This window comes from Dendropsophus ebraccatus, chromosome 5 (genome assembly GCF_027789765.1).
Source record: "Dendropsophus ebraccatus isolate aDenEbr1 chromosome 5, aDenEbr1.pat, whole genome shotgun sequence".
In the NCBI taxonomy this organism is placed as follows: Eukaryota; Metazoa; Chordata; class Amphibia; order Anura; family Hylidae; genus Dendropsophus; species Dendropsophus ebraccatus.
Window position 1 is genome coordinate 100,925,403 of NC_091458.1, and position 21,528 is coordinate 100,946,930.

A 21,528-nucleotide genomic window follows, 5' to 3' on the forward strand; every position below is an offset into this window, starting at 1 on the left:
TGTTAGGCTAGCATTTGCAGAGGTTTCTGTAACAAAGAAACTGATCTTATTTATTTTAAGGGGTTGTCCAGGCAAAGGACGGACCCCCACATACACAGGATTCAGGCTGATGCAACTCTGGTTTCTGTTGCAGCAGGCTTGAGGATTTGGTGATGCAATGTCACAGGCTCACTTTATTCAAGCGCTGGCCGCAGTGGTGTCCTGCCTTGACCACTGGCTAAAAAAGCATTTGATGTCAGCTGCAAACACAGAAGCCTGCTGCAACAGAGACTTGAGCTGTATGAAGCAAGGGAGGGAGTGGGGATGTTTTTCCTCAGCATGTACACATTATCTCTGGGGTCATCTCCAACAAATTGTGTGTGATGGTTGTTGCAGGTATTCTCAGCATAGTCAGCAGTGCATTGTGGAAGCTTGTGCTAGCATTTCTACAGAGGTTCTCGTGCAGGTTACTATTTGATCCAGCACCTTCAGTTATGTCAAATAGCCATGCATCACAGGGAATGTTCCTGGACATATTTTTGTGTTAATGCTACAAGACTACCTTCCCATTAGGAAAAAGTTGCCCTTAAAGCGACTCTGTACCCAAAATCTGACCCCCCCCCCCCCCCCAAACCCCTTGTACCTTCAGATAGCTGCTTTTAATCCAAGATCTGTCCTGGGGTCCGTTTGGCAGGTGATGCAGTTATTGTTTTAAAAACAACTTTTAAACTTGCAGCGCTGTGTCTAACGGCCAGGGCTTACATTTGTATATGAATTAGACTGGCACACCCTCTCTGTCCTTCCTGCCCACCCTACTCATCATTAGGAATGCTCCAGGCAGATTGCTTCCTATTTCCCACCTGTGTGCATAATGAACATGGGCTGGATCGTTAATACACCTGTGCAAAGCTCAAACAGCAGTAAATGTTCCTGGATCATTCCTAATGATGAGGGTGGGGGGGAAGGATGGAGAGGTTGTGCCAGCCTAATGCATATACAAATGTAAGCCCCGGCCGTTAGACACAGCGCTGCAGGATTAAAAGTTGTTTTAAGGACAATAACTGCCGAACGGACCCCAGGACAGATCTTGGATTAAAAGCGGGTATTCGAAGGTACAAGTGGTTTGGAAGGGACAGATTGTGGGTACAGAGTCGCTTTAAAGAGGATGTACCAGGTACATCCTCTTTAATCTGAACCGGCGGATCGAACGGCGCCGTCACGGGGAAGCCGGTGCCGCAGTCCGTTTCTCAGACTGCGGCCTGGTTCCCGTGCACAACGCCGTTCTATGCACTGGATGTACGCCGGCCTGCCCCCAGTGGGAGGGAATTCCCTCCCCTGTATGACGTGGCTCCATTGATTCTAATAGCTGCTTTCAAGACGACGGCTATGTTCCAGACATGGCCTACAAAATAGGTCCACTCACCTATTACTTCTTGGGGTAGTCAGGTATACCATTTTTCTTTTAGTTTCTGAAATAAAAGGGTGTCCTGAGACTTGTATATCTCTATCTAAACCTGTTATTTTCTTTTAATGCAAATAAAGGGAAAATTATAGTGCATTACAAAACAGGTTGGCAGAACAGTCTACAGCAACAGCATGTGTAAGTGGTCTAATCCATACTGACAGTCCACGATATGGAATTTCTGGAAAATATATTTTTGTAAATACTGACGTATACTCTCAGTCCTAGACACTTCAGTAGCAATCAGACATCAATGGCAGGGGAGATATGTTCTCTGTACTTCTGTTTTGGTAACCTGGGATGTGAGATACACGTTTAATCTGTTAAACAAGACATGATGTTTATTATGGATAATAGCATTGTTGTTTTCTTCTTACCTGGTCTGTTTCTATTTCATCAACATCTACATCTTCATTGTTTTCATCCAAAGATGTAGTTTCAGATGTTAATTTAATTGATATTTGACCACTAGAAGGGGAAAAAAAAAATAATTCTTCCAACTGTTTTTTTTTTTTTCTAAAACAATTTTTTATTATCCATGTTAAAGTCTGAATTGCTCCACATTAATTTGTTACGTTCTAGGATAGCATGTAGGGCATGTAGGGCTTCACCATGTTATTTTTCACTACATTTTTCAACTACAACACAAGTTGTAGAGTTTTAAAGAAGAAAACACACAAGTGGGAGAACAGTTGTTGCTTATCTCCTCAGCTGCTTCGACCCATTACTTTCTTCATACGCACAAGAAACTACTATCTCCATGGAACTATTGTTCTGCAGCTGTCAAATCAGTCACCTACTCTCTCCATTTCCAGCTGTCACCCCCCCCCCCCCCTTTTTGTTTCTGTATAGTTATTTAAAAGGGGTTTTCCTTACCAATAAGGTTTAGTGGGGGTCTCACCTCCAGGACTCCTGTCAGTCAGCAGCATTAAGGTGCCTCTGTAAGCACCATGTCCCCAATATTTAAACAAAGGTACAGCTGTTTAGCCGCATGGTGCTGATCTTCAGTACCAGGCATAGCTTTACTCATTTTATTGGCAAGGGTCAGCCCTTTTAATGGCCATTAATGTTTAAAGGGCACTTCCACAACCCGTTATTGCTGCATAGGTTAAAGGATGCTAATTCAAAGTAATTTTTTTCCCTTCACTCATGATAACATTGGGCAGAGGATCTACTGAAATGGAACATAGAGACAAAAGGTGAAGCCTTCCCTAAACTTTAGTGGTTTCCTATCTTTAGAGGTATTGCACTCCAAGGATGGGGATTCTTTCTTTTTTTTTTTTTTTTTTTTAGTGTGGTATGATAGCTTCCTTCCTGTTACTGAGCAGAGATCATTGAATAGCAGCTGGAGGAAGCTTCCTGTAGCCCCGCTAAATGACTTGCTTCTAAGGTTTGAAGATATGCTGAGTGTATGCACAATTAGGTATAAGACTGCCAGGTACAGCTGTGGCACACAAAATATACCAGGTTCTGTAACAAGTGTGAACAAGAACTATTAAGTGTCCCAGTCAGCCTCTTGTTGAGTGCAAAACTAAGAAATACAATAAAACCAAAAATAGAAAAGTTTGAGGTGGGAAAAAAAAATTAAAAAAAAGCCCCTCAACCAAACAAATGCAAGACCAAATATGAGAAAAATATTATCTTTTATTAAATATATTTCAAAAGATACAATGCATATAATAGGAGCTGGAGCCTATACAAATCCCCAACAAAGGGTGGATAGAGGTAAATTACGTTACTTAATACAGCAAAAAAGTAATTTACATACATATATACTGGGCACATCCGAAACAGAAGTGTAAGGGTACTATTACACGGAACGATAATCGGCCGAATTGGCCCGATTCGGCCGATTATCGCTCCGTGTAATAAATACAACGATCAGCCGATGGCAACGATCTTCGGCTGATCGATGATATAGGTTAGACCCTATTTTTGTCAGGCGCCGAGCGCGCACCGCTGCGTGTAATAGCGGTGCGTGGCCGGCGACTAACGATATACATTACCCATCCACATTCCAGGGCTGCTCCTGCTGTCCGCTTCTCCCGGGGTCCCGTGCGCGCTCTAGCTTCACAGCGGCCTGTCAGCTGGTAGGCCGTTCAGCCAATCACAGGTGACAGGCCGCTGTGAAGCTAGAGCGCGCACGGAACCCCGGGAGAAGCGGACAGCAGGAGCAGCCCTGGAAAGTGGATGGGTAATGTATGCCAGTTTAGCAAGGGCTGCAAGGACATCGGTAACGATGTCCTTGCAGCTCCTGTCAAACGATTATCGGGCCGTGTAATAGGCCCAGTAAACGAGCAACGATCTAGCAGATCGCTGCTCGTTTACAGGTATTATCGGGCCCTGCTCGGCCCGTGTAATACCACCCTAACTCACAGTGGATGACCATAAATAAATATCAAAGGTTGATACAAATTACCCATACAGTGTGTCTTTAGTATATATGGCCACCGCACCACTCACCCGACGCTCGTTTCACTTATTGCTTTATCGAGGGTGATCAAAAGCAATAGGCGAAATGCACGTCGGGTGAGTGGTGCGGTGGCCATATATACTAAGGGCACACTGGGTAATGTGTATCAACCTTTGATGTTATTTATTTATGATCATCCACTGTGAGTTACATTTCTGTTTCGGATATGCCCAGTGCCCAGTATATATGTATGTAAATTACTTATCACAATTTATTTATTATATTTTTTGCTGTATTATGTAACGTAATTTACTTCTATCCACCCTTTGTTGGGGATCTGTATAGGCTCCAGCTCCTATTATATGAATTTTATTAATTTTGTCTTTTGAAATATATTTAATAAAAGATAATATATTTCTCATATTTGGTCTTGCATTTGTTTGGTTGAGGGGCTTTCTTTTATTTTTTTCCCCCTCAAACCTATTTCTTTTTTGTTTCGTTTTAAGGATTTAGTGTGCATATAGACCTCACATACTAGAGCCTGATATAGGAGTACTAAGGAATACAATGCAGCATCCAGAGCTCCATCTAAAGTTGTGATGGTCCCTAAAAGGTTCACCATCACTGCCCTAGAATCAGTGTCCAAACTGCCCAAAACACACTAATTATTGCAAAGTGCCAACAAAGTAATTTAATCTTAATACTGTAAAAAGCAGGGACCCCCAATTATTATAACAAGAGTCTGGGCTAGGGCTGGGCGATTAATCAAATTAATTCGATTAATTCGCCCAGAAAGTTAGAATTGATTCGATTTTTTGTGAATCGTAAATTCGATTTTCATAAAAAATCATTGCGGGCGGATCGGTGCAGGGACGGGCGGCGCGGTAAAGTGTCGGGTCCGGAGAGTGTCAGGGCGGCGCGGTGAGGTGCAGGGCCGGCAGTCAGGAAAGATGTGGTACCGGCGGCTCCAGCCTCTCCACAGAGCCGCGGCTGAGCTGTTCCCGCCCCTTACACGGCAGAGCCGCGCTGACCTGCGTCCGGTTCCCTTCCTGTCACGCGTGCAGGTCCCCGGTCTGAGGAGGAGGCGGCACGGACTGCAGCAGAAGGAGATAGCGTTGCTGCCCGCTGTACAGTTCCAGGACCCGTAGCAACACTATCTCCTTCTGCTGCAGTCCGTGCCGCCTCCTCCTCAGACCGGGGACCTGCACGTGTGCCCCATTCCCCCTAATCTATTCCTGTACTACTACACCCATCATCTATACCTGTACTACTACACCCATCATCTATACCTGTACTACCACACCCCTTATCCACCATACCCCCACTATTACACCCTACCTAGATGGAGGCACATAGAAGATCTCCTATACTATATGGGGGCACAGAGTACATAGGGCACATATTTGGAAAAACTACTTATATTGGACACAGAGGGGGCTTGTCTACTACATGGGGGCACAGGGGAGCACTGGTACACTGGGAAGCAATACAGTTGTCTCAAACGTTAATAAAATAGTATCTGGGAGAAAAATGTCCTGTTTATTTAGCAAAAAGAAAAAAAAAATCGAGATTTAAATCGAGAATCGTCCAAAATTAAATCGAGATTTTATTTTTTGGCCATATCGCCCAGCCCTAGTCTGGGCTTACCTTCAGTACACAGCAGTGCACTATGCAAGGCTGTGTACTGCACAGCCCCAGGAGGTAAGTGGTGGTGATAGCCATCCAGTTACTTACATCCTTTCTTAGGTATGTGGTGGGAAAACAAACAATAACACCAGTATATAAAGATCAGTTATCACTATACATATTACCAACCTATTGTTACTGACCAAATCCTGTATACTGAGTCCAATAATGCCAGTACACAAGGGACAAATATTACTGCCCAAGCATTACAACTACTATTACCACCATACTATATATGTATATAGTATGTATCAGAGCTGTGGAGTCGGAGTCGGAGCTAGTTTTGTCTGGAGTCGGAGTTGGAGCTAGTTTTGTCTTTAGCTTTAAAAAAAATCTTAAAAAAATGTAGAATTGAATTTTGATATGAATTTTACAAGTTTTGCTCTTGAATATATTATGAGCAACATTCTAATAGGACACTGGCCCTATTACATAAGGGGGGGGGGTGTCATGGAAAAGTTGTCGGTCACTATTTGGCATTTTGTTTCTGAGCTGGAAGAGTTCATTGCGTGGGGGGAGATCTGTTCTGGTCTCTTCCAGGATGCTGGATGATTGTATATGAGCAGCAGTGTAATATGAAGATATCCTGTGTAATATAGAGGAGGAGGAGGAGACATAAGTAGTGTAGCAGTAACCTCTCTCCTCAGTGTGGTGTTTTCTCTCTGGGAAAATATTGTGGTTTTTTTTTTTTTAGTGTTTTATGGCTGCAGGTGTGTGTGTGTGTGTGTGTGTGTATGGCTGCAGCAGGCTGTGTGTGTGTGCGTGCTATGGCTGCAGCAGGCTGTGTATGTGTGTGTTTGTGCTATGGCTACAGCAGGCTGTGTGTATGTGTGCCATGGCCGCAGCAAGCCGAGTTTGTGTGTGGTGTGCGCTATGGCTGCAGCAAGCTGTGTGTGTGCGTGTGCTATGGCCTGCTATGCTGCAGGCTGTGTGGGTGCATGCTATGGCTGCAGCAGGCTGTGTGTGCATGCTATTGCGTGCCCCCACAGTGACCTTTTATATCACTATGCGTGACCCCTCTCCACATCACTATGTGTGACCCCTCTCTATATTACTATGGCTGACCTCTATATCACAGGGATCTGGCATTATTAGCAGTGTTTTTGTGTGTACGGTGAATATTTAGTTAGAAACGTAGAAGACTGACTGTCAGCAGGAAAAGATCACCTGCTCCATCTAGTCTAGTTCTGAGTACTTCAGGACATGGAGGCTGGAGACTGGCTGCATCCACTACACACGCAGAGAAGAATCTGCTTTATATACAGTATTCCTTTATTCCCTCAGAAGTCGCCCCAGGATCATGTAGGACATTAGGGAGAAGCTGCTGAGCCAGTGTGATAAATAACTCCCCTGGTATATGACCGGCCATTTATGAAGGAGCAGGAGTCTGAGTCGGTCCTGATAAAATTCAGGAGTCGGAGTTGCAGTCGGTCCTGATAAAATTCAGGAGTCTGAGTTGGAGCTGCGGCTTACCGACTCCACAGCCCTGGTATGTATAATGCCAACAGTACTAGATTAAAAAGGTACACATATTACAAATGAACTCCATTACAAAGTCTATTTTATTATTTATATTATTATTATTTATTTATAAAGCGCCCTTAGTTCCAGAGCGCTATACAATAGATAGGCAACAGGCAGGAACAATACAAGATCAAAAAACATTACATGATGGCAAAAGACAGACCGGTACATGGGGGAAGAGGACCCTGCCCGCGAGGGCTCACAATCTATAGGATTTGAAAATGTTTGAAGAGTTATTCTAGGCATGACCCTAGTACTTTCTCAGGAAAGAGTAAGGTTTTTCTCTTTTTTAGGGGGGTACTCCAGCAAAAAAAAAAAAAAAAATCTTTCAAATCAGCTGGTGCCAGAGATTTGTCCTTTACTTATATTTGAAAAAATCAAGGCTTCCAGTACTTATCAGCTGCTGTATGTCCTACAGGAAGTGGTGTATTCTTTCCTGTCTAGAGAGGAGAGGTTTTCTATGGGGATTTGCTACTGCTCTGGACAGTTCCTAACATGGACAGAGGTGGCAGCAGAGAGCACTGTGTCAGACTGGAAAGAATACACCACTTCCTGCAGGACATACAACAGCTGTTAAGTACTAAAAGACTTGACATTTTTTAATAGAAGTAAATAAATCTCTGGCACTTTCTGACACCTTTTGATTTGACAGTTTTTTTGTTTGCTTGTTTTTCTGTTGGAGTACCCCTATAAGACAAGGAAGAAACATATGAGAATGGAGAGATGGTTTTCAGCCATTGCTTTTTTGGATGAGACCTGGGGGGGGGGGGGGTTCCTGGATACGGATTGAGTGGTAAAGGCGATTAGATTCACTATGAACATTTCATTATTCATTATTTTATTAAAAAAAAAAGAATGGATTAAGAAAATAGACAAGAAAAGTCAACAATTTTCTTTAAGACCCAGAAGGCCTCTAGCTGCCACGATAAGTGACTGCTAATCTGCAATCTAAAGATCTAACAGGTAGGCCAACAATGAGAAGTACAGAGAAACCAGCTCTTTTTTCCGTAAGTGGAAATTTTTCCATAGCAAGAACTTTAAGGTATCCGACTTAAAAACATATAATGCAAACATTCACATAAATTACTAGGTACCTTATGAAGGACTTGGTAGAGTCCTTAGGACCCCTACAGATTGCATGACTTCCTGAGACTTCAATATATTTATGAACCCGTCTATTCATCATGCTGGTTATAGGAAATCTCATTCCTTCTCCCCATAGTTATGAGTCTACCACTTCCATAACAAATACTTTTCAAGCAATAGCAAATCTTGGAAAGCATGTGGTGACATCAAGGAATTCTTCTACATTCAGTTTGGTTGACAGATTAAGTATGGCAAATACACTTTATATTTACTATTGGCAAGTTGTCAAATTTCAAGAGTTTTTGTTAATAAGCAATATTTGCTGACCTGTTTAATGATGCAATGGTTTCTGAAGATAGCAGGTGAAGTGCATTTTGTCTCTTGCTTTTAGTAGGATAACTGGAATCCTGATCATCACATGCATTTCTATGCATCAGACCTTTTCCTGGAACATGTTCTGTAATGCAGAATACACAGACATTTATATAGCCTATACAATCTAGAGATGGCATCCCATCTCTGATATTAGGGGGCCTCTTTACTTCCAGCTTTGTTTTAGGTGAAAAATCAAGTTACATTCCTTAGAAGTGTTGTACAAAGTAGTGTTTCTATTCCTAAGAGTACATAACTGACACTACAGTTGATAGATATTTCCAGAAATGTGGGTGAAGAGGACTACAAAAGGTACAGCATGGTGGCTCAGCACTAAAGATTTACATAATCTAGTACAGAATCCACCCAAAAGCAACCTGGAGTCTGTGCTTTCCTGGATTTTCTTATCACAATTTTTATGTAGATATACACTCACCGGCCACTTTATTAGGTACACCGTGCTAGTGACGGGTTGGACCCCCTTTTGCCTTCAGAACTGCCTCAATTCTTCGTGGCATAGATTCAACAAGGTGCTGGAAGCATTCCTCAGAGATTTTGGTCCATATTGACATGATGGCATCACACAGTTGCCGCAGATTTGTCGGCTGCACATCCATGATGCGAATCTCCCGTTCCACCACATCCCAAAGATGCTCTATTGGATTGAGATCTGGTGACTGTGGAGGCCATTTGAGTACAGTGAACTCATTGTCATGTTCAAGCAGAAATCGAGACTCATCAGACCAGGCAACGTTTTTCCAATCTTCGACAGTCCAATTTCGATGAGCTTGTGCAAATTTTAGCCTCAGTTTCCTGTTCTTAGCTGAAAGGAGTGGCACCCGGTGTGGTCTTCTGCTGCTGTAGCCCATCTGCCTCAAAGTTCGATGGTACTGTGCGTTCAGAGATGCTCTTCTGCCTACCTTGGTTGTAACGGTTGGCTATTTGAGTCACTGTTGCCTTTCTATCAGCTCGAACCAGTCTGCCCATTCTCCTTTGGAATCAACAAGGCATTTCCGCCCACAGAACTGCCGCTCACTGGATGTTTTTTCTTTTTCGGACCATTCTCTGTAAACCCTCGAGATGGTTGTGCGTGAAAATCCCAGTAGATCAGCAGTTTCTGAAATACTCAGACCAGCCCTTCTGGCACCAACAACCATGCCACGTTCAAAGGCCCTCAAATAACCTTTCTTCTCCATACTGATGCTCGGTTTGAACTGCAGGAGATTGTCTTGACCATGTCTACATGCCTAAATGCACTGAGTTGCCGCCATGTGATTGGCTGATTAGAAATTAAGTAGTAACGTGCAGTTGGACAGGTGTACCTAATAAAGTGGCCGGTGAGTGTATGTAGATTTATGTTATAAATTAAATTCCTGTGAAATTGATCTATGTAAATATGAGATTGAAAAATAATACAGGAACTGATGTAAATGTGGATACAGTATGGGGAATTTATCAGTTGTGTCTATATTTTTAACAGTCTTTCTTTAAGACTGACTGGCCTAGTTTTAGAAATTTAGGGCCGTATAAGGGTCCATTTACACAGAAAGATTATCTGACCGATTATCTGCCAAAGATTTGAAGCCAAAGCCAGAAACAGACTATAAACAGAGATCAGGTCACAAAGGAAAGACTAAGATTTCTCCTCTTTTCAAATCCATTCCTGGCTTTGGCTTCAAATCTTTGTCAGATAATCTTTCTTTGTAAATGGACCCTTAACCTGTCAAATCGGCCTGATCCTGCAGGTTATCGCTTCGTGTAATAGGGCCCTTATCATTCTGGTATAGGGCACATAATAAATCTGTCCTATTATATAGATAATGTGTGTCACAAATCAGCCCATTTGTACAAGCTGTTTAGATCAACAACAATTGTCCCCTCTTCAGTGGGAAATTGAGAACTGCCTAGGGAGTCATAGAGAGACGTTCTTTCCAGCATAAAATAATAAAAAATTTGCCCTAAATCTTGTAATTCACAATTTTTACACAATTTGCGTAAAGATTGTGTCGTAAACTGTTAAATTCCCCCAGTTAGTAACCAATCATGGTACAGCCTTCATTTCTTTAACTGGGCTGGCTATGTTCACAGAAAGTCATTTTTCAAAATCACAGTGTGTGAACATAGCCTCAAGCTGTATTGAGATCTGGTAAAATCTGTATAAGGCTAGTCTAGAAAAGACTTGACCTAAGCTGCGCCTATGGTTCTATATGATCCTGACCTCTAGTAGAGGGTGAGTTGCGCCAGAGCAGCTGTGATTTTATATATGCATGTGTATATATCTTGTCAGCATTATTTTAGTTGTATTGAGATCTGTTGGTATGGACAACAAATACAGTTCTTTTGGAGACATCTTTCCTAATGTGTGTACAGCATGTAAGTATTTGTTGGTGCTTTATATGCAGAGAGAATAAATTATATGAGCAGCTGACTCACCTTGGATTGATTTCCTCTTCAAGTGATGAGACAAGCTGGAAGTCACATGGTCTCGAGAAAAGTAGCTTCCACTTGTAGAGCTTTCTTCATCATGATTATCTAGCAAAGAATTACTGTACACAATAAGAGGGTGCCATCCCGCTCCTTTACAAAGCATCATTTGTTCATTGGCAAATCTCTGCAGATATCCGTACCTGAAAACACAAATGATGTTATTATATGGGTTACCCCAAGATTAAAACTTTTTTCGTAACCCCCACAGATCACAAGAACAGAGTTCCCTTGTACAACTAGCAATTGGGCAGCAGGGCACATGCTTGGTCACCGCTAATTCGCTATAGGTACACAGTATACAGTAGTTGGTGATCTTTGGAAGACTGACGTTTGGCTGTTAGTTATCTCTCCCGACCAATCTCCGTCCTCCCCATAAACAAGAATGTTCAGTATGGTCAAATGTTGCTGTGTTCTTTATGAGAAGGACAAAGCCACATCTAGAGAGCTCTTGCTGCTGCTTATCTCTCCTGAAACAAACAGGACACACAGTGATTTTCCATCACACCTGACCCATATCTCCATTGACAATGGTCAGAACAGCCCCATAGACCTTAGTTTTAAGGCCAAGAGCAGCAGGGACAGATGATAAAAGTCTAAGCTATATTTCCTGTAACACAGGGGCAGAACTGTGATTTTCCATCACAACTGACCACTATGTCCACCGACATCATCTGTAGGTGGACGTTTGGGAGAGCCCTATACACCTTAGATGACAGACAAACCCGCTGGCAGTGGCGGGTACAGCTGATCAAAGTCTAAGGTGAATGGGGACCTTAAGAGGAGTGATGGCTGAGCATGTGTGCTGCCGTTCTATTCACACGGAACAGAGCTGTTTTCTTGCACAGATCCCAGCGGTCAGACCCCCAATGGTAATATACTGAACACCTATCCTGTCAATAAGCGACACATTTTTAATCTTGAACAACTCATAAGTATTCATTATGTTGGGAAGCTCATTTTTTTCTATCAAAATGCCTGTACAGTACATTACTCAAGTTTTTTCATTATTCTGGAAATTTATTAGTGTTCTGTAATGTTTCATATACCAGCTATACATAAAGAGATTCAACCCTAATGTGGTTAGACATTTCTAAACACTCAGGTCCCACTCAGGCTGTACTCTCGGCCTAACCTTACATAGAGTATTTTCTTATTTCTCCCTTTATTAAAAAAATAATAGAAACCACTGAATTATAAGGTAATTTGTAAATTCACAACCAGAAGTGCTTGCTTCCAACCCAAAGTACATCTTCTGTTTTTTTTTACTTTTATAGTTGGTAGGTATCTTGCAAATGGCTAATATACAAAACATTTACTGTATCATGGCTTTACTGATACTGCCATTCATTCCACCTGAGAGATAAATGTTACATAGAATGGGCAATGGCTCCCTATTTGCAGCAGAACTCTCCATAATATATGCTAAATATCTAAATCTCTCTAATTTACTTTAGGAGAGGGAGAAAAACCATCTGCAAACAAGTGAATGGAGCCCCTGTTTTCAATATTGTTGGGGGTCCATTTAGACAATCATAGACAGGGGATTCTATCAATATGCCATGTATGCATGTAAACCCCTTTTAGTATTGGTGATGATGCCAACAGAAAAGAGAATACGCCAGAGCTATAATGAATGAATGCAGAATGAAGGCAGAATACGTCTCTGTGCCCATTGGATTGTAATATACAAAGCTCTGTGTAGCAGAAAATATTTTATGAATCTGTGCAACACAGATCATTATATTTAGAGGGGTATTCCTATCTCAGCTAATAAAGGTAAACTTGTAGCACACGTCAAGGCAAATATTTTTGCAAATACATTTATTTAGCAAAATTGTCTCCTCCTAATATGCAGCTCTTTTGCTCTAATTGTTGACAGCATTTTGTCTAGGTTACCGGCCACCACTTTTAGAGCAGAGTGTGGTCCATAACCTAGACAATGAGCTGTCACAATATGAGACAATAGGCAGCATATCAGGAGACAATTTTGCAAAAATATTCCTTTAACACAGGATGGTAGAAGGTTAACTGTACAGTATACAGATGTATAAAGGTACTCCGTATGTTTGCTAAGGGGCCACACTGTGCAACTTGTAGTAATATTGAGGAAACCAAAGAAAGCAGGCACTCATTTTAAACGAAGCCCTGGTAGGAAGCTGTGGGGATGAGTAGTGAATGCATCACTAAATAATGAATAGAAAATAGCCAGCAAAATTGAACTGTATTAACAAAGAGTCTGTCATCTTATTCATGTTATAAATGTATACTAAATTACCAAACTGGATTAAAACCACCTGTAATTTTACTAGATGTGTTACCATTTAAGTCTACTGTAGTTTCCACTTCAGTACAATTATGTGTGACAAACTGTCAAGTTTAACTTTGGGAGACGAGAAATGTCCTCATTTCATCACAAGTCTTTATGCCGAACTGGCACTTTCAGCAGCGTGTGACTCACAGAAACAGAAAGCGCCAGGCTGAAAAATTATTTTAATTTCTTTTAAAAGCGTATCTGAAAAGGTACTATATTGCAGTGTAGGCAGAATGAGCTAAAAATACACCAGTGTAAAGTCAGACACTAGAGATCATTGGACTAAAAATGACTAGTACAATTAGGAAGCTACTAAAACCTAAAATTTAAGCTTCTATAGTGTTTAAGTCTTTTACTGCTATTAATACTGTATATTCAGCTTGATTCTAAAGCTGCCATTGGTAGTGACGCAGAAAGCAACACAATTCAGGGAAACAATGATTGAAATATGTTGTTTTCTATATTTACTATATTTCTGTTTCTAAAAGAAGCAATGTTCTTAGAGCAGCTTCTATACTAAAGGACTGCTTTTACAATAATTTCAATACTATTAGATACTTTTTTTGTGATATTTTCTACTGCAGTTTATTACATTTATTGCTATGGACAATACCAGAGTTATAGTTACTGCTATGAACAATGATTTGACAGCTTCATAATGTTCTTTCTGCAGGCTTTTTTCTTTATAAATCTATTTTTGTCATGAAATAAACAATGGAAATATTTTAATCACCCTTATTTATATATAGCGTCATTTAGCTGGCAAGGACAGCATAAGCATTTTTTTTTACAGAACTGATCTGAATCCAAAAACCACTTACACCAGTCTCTTGTCGGCTCTGAGAAGTTTACTGGAGAACTCACTGATCAGTATGAGAAACGGCAGATTGGGTGGGGGAAGAGTGTCCTCTGTTGCTGGCTCCTTGAAAGCAAATTCAATGCCTTGCCTATAGGTACATTCAAACAAAGAAAGAGTCTATGATAAATATATCAAGCAGGGGTACCACAATCTGAGCAAAGCACACATGGCTTCTTTAGTGCAATAAGGAGTTTTACTCAAATACTAAATATATATGATTTACAGGGCATATAAATTACTTTACAATTACACTGTTTGGCAATGCACTGGATTGAATAAGGAATGGAAGGACTGCTTGTAAACGTCCGCCAAGACTAAAAAAAAAACTAAATAAATAAAATTAAATCACCCCCCTTTTCCCATTTTTAAAGAAAAAAATGTAAACAAAAAACAAACATATTTGGTATTACTCTGCTTGAAAATGTTGGAACTATTAAAATGTAATGTTACCATATGGTGATCAATGCCAAAACAGCACCAATAAAACTTCAGTTTATGGTGAAAAAAACTTCCCCCATACAGCTACTTTGACAAAAAAGGAAAAAAGTTATGGGGGTCAGAATATAGCAAATAGAATTTATAATTTTATAAATGTATATAGTAAAATTATTTTAATACAGTTCTCAATTTCTTTAAATGATAGGAACTGTAAAAATTGGGTATCACTACAATTGTAGCAACCTGAGGAATATAAATAACATGTCAATTATACCGCACAGTGAATGGCATAAAAACATCCCTGCATATGAATAATTGCATTTTTTTTCACCTCACAATGTTTTTCTGCTTTGCAGTATATTTTATAGTAATGTGAAGCATGTCTTTACAAATTACTATTGAACAAAATAAAATCCTTCTGTTGGCTTGGTAGATGAAAAAAAGCTCTTACAAGGAAAGGTTGGAAAATGAATGTCCAAAAATTTACATTTCCTGTACGGTTAAAATTGCACAACAATCTACACAGCTAGAGCAAATCCTAATAATAAAGCCACATGTAAATGACATATTTTCACATTGAGGGAACAATAAGGGCGAGAACAGATAGCAGCAGCCTGGAACATAACTTTCAATCCATGCCACACCACTGAGCAATACAGCACAACACGTAAAGAACATAAATCATTTTTGAGTGTTTTGATCTTAAGATTGTAGTTGTTTTTTTCTAGTCCTTTTTTTGTCTAAAACATGATCAGGGTTATTCTTAAACATTCTTATCTTATCTAAACAGTTACATGCATAATCTGCTACCATTATGCCATACTCCAAAAAATGTAGCAACATACTAGTTTTTGGTATTTCCTTGCCTTCTGTTGGACTAAAGGCTGGTCTGTAGGTGTGTATGACATGAACTAGTACCTGAATATACCCGGAGGCCGTTGGTTCAATTTTGCCTGTTCATGTATTTGTATTATGGGCAGCACAATTACAATATTCGCTACATTTTAACATATTTAACATTTTTTCATTCAGTGGTATGTATTTGTGTGTGACCAGTTCCCTAAGCCATGCTGTTTTGAATAATTGGTGGCCTAAGGCTATGTTCACACAACGTTTTTTCAGCTCTGTTTTAAATTATGTCCGTCATTTTGAGTCTAAAATAACGGACGTCATTTAGCTGTCTGGCCTCCCCTTAGTGCAATAACGCTGCTGGTACATTATTCTAGTTTGGGTTACTAATTGCCCTTTGTGTGTGGCTTAATTGAAAAGTCCATTAAATTTAATAATAAAAACAGAGGAAGAACAGTGACAAAAGAAAAACAGCGAACAACGAATAAAAAACGTCCGCTGTTGATACCTTTTGACGTCCGAGTTGATAACATCCGTTATTCAATACATTGTGTGCACTGGACGGCCGGCTTGCCATTGACTTCAATGCATTGCAGTCAGTTAAATCATGGCAAAATCTGACATTATTTTAAGTTGCTTTTGTGGTCTTCCAATAACCACTGGACCAGAAGTCCCGGCTTGGTAGTGGGTGCAGGTGTTCTCTTATAAAGTAAACCACACCGTATACGTGGTCACTCCATAAAAGTGTAGATTTATTTATAAAACTTATAAACTTTATAAATAAATCTACACTTTTATGGAGTGACCACGCATACGGTGTGGTTTACTTTATAAGAGAACACCTGCGCCCACTACCAAGCCAGGACTTATGGTCCAGTGGTTATTGGAAGACCACAAAAGCATTTGTATCACGGACGCCCTCGGACGGTGTAACCCGGCAGGAGCTGCGGTGATTCTCCCCCTTCTTCCTATAAGTGCTGTATAGAGTTGTGCCTATATCTCGCACAACTCTACTAGGTGAGTGCAATTCATTCCACACATTGTCTGTAGGAACTGATCCCTACATACTACACCAGGAGGCGCCCCCTCTTCTCTTTTCCCTTTGTCTCTTATTTTAAGTTGCAAAAGCCTTTCCTCTATTTTTGACGTTGTGTGAACATAGCCTAATACTGATTTCATTGTTGTGTGGCTAATGGTATAAATAGCACAGAAGATGTCAGGGGAAAAACCTTTAGTCCACATACTTGTGCATCATAGCTATAGATTCCCTGCATTTCACATGGTCCATGCCAAACGTTAGAGAAAAGCGGCGAGCCAGCTCCTTTATGTTAGTGAATGACGAGGAGGACTGGGTGGCACTGTCATGTGCTTCTCTATGCTCCAGAAACAGCTGCAGACACATCACCATGCCAGAAAAAAAAAAGAAAAGCAAAGCTGTAATGGGTCAAGTCTTTTTCCAGAACAAGGACATTTCAGTTTTGTTAATTTGCGTCTGTTTTCAGCTGTCTCCAAATGACCTTCCTTTCTGGTGTCAGCGGGTGCTATTTACGGTATAGTGAATGAAATGGCAAGCATCTGTATTTCTCTTATAACAAGACCAGAGACGTGATAAGTCAAGCTTTCAATTATGTGGCTAGATCAGCCAGCAAATATGCATCGCTAGCACAAATCACAGCACATCACCTCAGCACACATTATAGTCAGCTTCCACTTAAAGGACACTTTATAAAAGAAAACATGCAATTTTGTTTTAAGTGAACAAGTTAATAACATTTCATGAATTATGTCTCTAGAAAAGATAACACAGCAACAATGCCATCAACCTAAAGTTCAGTAACAAAGGCATTTAAAACATACAAATAAAAGATTTCCACCTAAAGTCTAAAAACAACCATGAGTGGTCCCTGGCCTTACTATGGAGAGCTGAGGAAAATTTGTGGGTTTTCCCATCACTAGCATTTCTATACGGTTTGTATGTACCTGGTAGTCCTGGCTATTCTCTGAGCCCCTAATGGACTGTGATTTTATACTGCACTACCTCTCATGCTTGACCTCTACCTGGATTTAGGTATTGTTCTCAGTTCTGATGCTATCCTTGTTTCTGCCCTCCAAGACTTTTGTGTCTTTGCTTTTTGTATTTTGTCTCATCTGTAACCAAATGGTTAACCCACCCACTGTTGGTCTTGCTTCCCGTCTGATAAGCTCTGCACCTAGTGTGAGTATGGAACTTTGCTCAGGGCAGATCTTCCAAGTGGGCAGGGATATTGGGCTGGGCTCTATGCAGGGCTCACTGTTCTTATACAGACATGACAAAAGTAACAGCAGGTTATGCACTATTAGTTTCCCATTAAGCCGAATGCCTGAGAGATTAGGGTGAAGCTTTCACTGTTTTAGTGTGTTCTTAGATGTTGAAGGTGAACTGCTGTCTCTGTAGGTTCTGGTGGTCACATTATTGCCAAGATGCTGGTAGAGAGACGCTGTTGTTGGGTCTAACTAGACTAGGCTAGTTCGACCCAACAAATTTGAAAAATGTCCCTGTAAAAGGGCTGACTTCCAATGTAACTGGGATTGATGTACAAAAGAATACAGAAGTACTCCAATGTTTTGTTTTTTTTGTGACCTTTGAAGGACAGATCATAAATACACATAAAATAATACCTACAAAAGAATTGCCCTATTAGAGATGAGCGAACCTTGAGCATGCTCTGGTTTGCTCATCTCTAGCTCCCACCATTCACATTGTTCAATAACACATGGGTATATAAAAAGCAACACTAGACTATGATGAATACAAAATAAATTATTTAATACTGTAACAACACTATAGCTTGTAAAATCGTACTGTGTTTTGTTTTTTAAACTGTATGCCTAACAATTCTTCATAAAAAGAGAAATAATAAAGAAGCCTGAATTGGTCATATGGTACATGACACAAACACTTTTTTTTTTTTTTTGTATCATGAATCTGTTATATTTAAAAAAAATGGCTAAGATTAGGCAGTATTCCTAGAAAGAGATGACGAAGATGGTCATGGCACAACTTAGTGCTGATGGTGATGATGACAACATTTAAACGAGAGGAAATATTCCAACACATATGTTATTTAACAACAAACAACCTAGTAATGTGTATATGCTAAAACATTAGTCACACTTGCATCTATGTCTTGCAATGCTGCTGAGTATGGCAGCAAATACATTTTAAAAATGCAGTGTGGCAAGTTATAAACTTGTCCAATCTTAAAAGTGTTTTCTGGGGAAATCTGATTGATGTCCTATTCACAGCCATTAATCATTGATCTGCACCCATGCACCCAAGTCTTTTATTTCGGCACATGAGACAGGCAGGGGAGCCAGGAACTAGTCATCTGGGCTGTGACTAGTCACGGCTCTCTGCCTGTCAGTGCGCTCTGCAGTATGATTGACAGGAAAAGAGGCTTCTAACTTTTTCCTGTCAATTATCCTGCAGAGAGCACTGACAGACAGAGAGCTGTGACTAGTCACGGCCCAGATGACTAGTTCCTGGCTCCCTGCCTGTCTCACGTGCCTGAATAAAAGACTTAATTTCACCAGCTAAATGTTCTACAGAACACACGGGACACATGGTAAAGGAGCATTTTGGCACATCTTCCGGATGCTGCTAGTAGCGATACCAGGAAAATCTAAGGGCCCTATTACGCAGGACGATTATCGTGCAAAAAGTCGTTATATCGTTCTGTGTAATTGCAGGCAACAATCGAAAAATCGCTTGTGTGTTGTTGATTTAGATGTGAACCTGAAATCATCGTTAATCGTTCGATAATCGTTCGCTGTAATTCCTTATTCGTTCGCTCAAGTTCTGCACTTTTTCACTAATCATTCAGTGTAATTGCACATTGTTCATTGTTTTGCTGGGATCAGATGGAGTAAATTATCGTAGTAGCAATCGTAACTAACGATTATCGTTCTGAGTAATATGGGGAATGATTTCAGGTTAACGATAAACAATCTACTTTACTATCGTTAGTAGTTAATCGCTCTGTGTAATAGGACCCTTAGTGATTCATTCTCTTAAAGCTAGAGGACACTGAGACATGTCAGTGTATGTTATTTTCTATTGCTGCTTGTTACTGACTAAATGAACAAAGCTTTTTAACAGTAAACAATTCTATATTATGTTTATTAGAGATCTGCTACTTTGTGCACATGACACCATTATTACCATATACAGTTCCTCTGGAATAACATTTTACTGTTATTTTCTGTAAACATTACAATCTTTTGGCAAACAATCCAGTCCAGCAAGTTTTCTTCTAATATTATCACAGTCACCTAAGAAAAGAGGTTTTTTTTTCTGGAACCCAGAACATGCTGCACAGAGACGCCGTGTCCCATACACAATCAATGCTGTGATAATGGTAAGGTTAAGAGACAGAATGAACAATCAGACATTTTCCTCTCTTTCCCTGTAAGGCATTCTAGGTAACTGATTGACAATCACTTTCTCTATAGCTGTTTCTTACCTGTTTCAGGCAAAGGACCAATGTTTTTGCACTCTCTATCCTGTTATTCTGTCTTGTGCGACTTAAGGTTTCTTTTATTATATCACCAAAATCATTGTATGTCTAAAATATCAACACAGAAATATTTACTTCATTCATATTTATTAAGTCATGCAAGAGTGAGTACTTGTAGCTACCTGAAATAATATGTTAGCCTACTAAATTATTTTGAAGTATAAATTATGATAAAATTTGCTTCCTTTACAAAATACAGTGTCATATTTTTATATGCAGTGCAGTATATACAGATCTGTTTCTAATTGAAGAAAGTCAATAAGCTGCTGTAGACAGGTGTGTTCTTTTGAGAACAATGCATTCAGAACCCTTTAACTTTTTCACATTTTGTTACGCTACACCTTGTGCTAAGATAAAAGTCCCCATCATTTCGGACTCAATATCCCATAATGAGGAAGTGAAAACAGAATGTCAGACATCTTTGATAGTTTATTGAATAGGAAAATCTAAAATATTGCATTGATTTTGTATTCAGAGCTTAATACTTAGTTGAAGCACCTCTGGCAGTGATTCCAGCCTTCTTGGGTATGATGCCACAAGGTTAACACACCCAGATTTAAAGATTTTTTTGCCATTCCTCTAGGCAGATCCTCTCAAGCTCTGTCACCTTCAATGGGGACAGTCGGTGCACAACTATTCTCGGGTATCTGTTCCACTGGTTCTAGTCAGAGCTTTGTTTGGGCCTCTCAAAGGCAGAGTTGTCGCTAAGCCTCTTCCTGTGTTGTCTAGGCTGTGTGCTTAAGGTCACTGTCTTGTTGAAAAGTTAACCTAAGACCCAGTCTAGGGTCCAGAGTATTCTAGATCAGGTTTCTATTAAGAATAACTTGGTTCATTCTTAATTCAGCTTTCCTTCAACCCTGTCACAGACACTGAAAAATACCACCGGTAGCATGATGCTGCGAGGATGTTTCACTGTAGGGATGGTAGTGGGCAGGTGTAGAGCAGTGCCTGCCTTCCTCCAGTCAAGACACTTAGAATTTAGGCCAAAAAGGAATCTTGTTTTTCACAGTCCTCTAAGTACTTGGCTTCCGTGTGTCTTTTTTTGTGTGCTGAGGAAAGGCTTCTTTCTGACCTCTTTGCCATTAAGCTCAGATTAGTGTAAAGCTGCAGTGATGGTTGACCCTCTGGAAGTTTCTCCCATCTGCACAGAACATCTTTGGATAACTAAGTTTGATGGGGTGGCCAACTGTAGGAATAGTCCTGGTTGTTCCAAACACCTTCCATTAAAGAATTATGGAGGTCACTGTGCTCTTGTTAACTTTCAGTGCAAAAGAAATTGTTCGCACACTTTCCAGATCCCTACCTCCAAAAAAATCCTGTCCCTGAGCTCTACATGCAGTTCTTTCCCCCTCATGGCTTGGTTTTTGCTTTGATATACATAGTCAACTGTGAGTCCACATTTAGACAGGGGTTTGTCTAAATCCTGTTCAGTCAACTGAATTTACCACAGGTGACTGCAGTGAAGGTGTAGAAACATCTCAGAGATGATCCAGAGAATTGGGAAGC

At 40.3% G+C, this 21,528-nt stretch overlaps 1 protein-coding gene across 4 annotated transcripts in view; it reads right to left on the reverse strand.

Annotated features, from left to right (window-relative positions):
* Nucleotides 1-1,114: 1,114 nt before the first annotated feature.
* LOC138792847 (cohesin subunit SA-2-like) overlaps nucleotides 1,115-21,528 on the reverse strand; it is a 71,962-nt gene continuing 51,548 nt past the window's right edge. For all 4 annotated transcript variants that reach the window (XM_069970820.1, XM_069970818.1, XM_069970821.1 and 1 more), the window contains exons 27-33: nucleotides 19,969-20,070; nucleotides 16,711-16,856; nucleotides 14,142-14,267; nucleotides 10,956-11,149; nucleotides 8,478-8,607; nucleotides 1,819-1,909; nucleotides 1,115-1,736 (exon numbers count right to left, since the gene is read on the reverse strand). In XM_069970820.1, coding sequence (XP_069826921.1) covers nucleotides 1,692-1,736; nucleotides 1,819-1,909; nucleotides 8,478-8,607; nucleotides 10,956-11,149; nucleotides 14,142-14,267; nucleotides 16,711-16,856; nucleotides 19,969-20,070 — 834 coding nt within the window. In that variant the 3' untranslated portion in view covers nucleotides 1,115-1,691. The remainder of the gene's footprint in view (nucleotides 1,737-1,818; nucleotides 1,910-8,477; nucleotides 8,608-10,955; nucleotides 11,150-14,141; nucleotides 14,268-16,710; nucleotides 16,857-19,968; nucleotides 20,071-21,528) is intronic.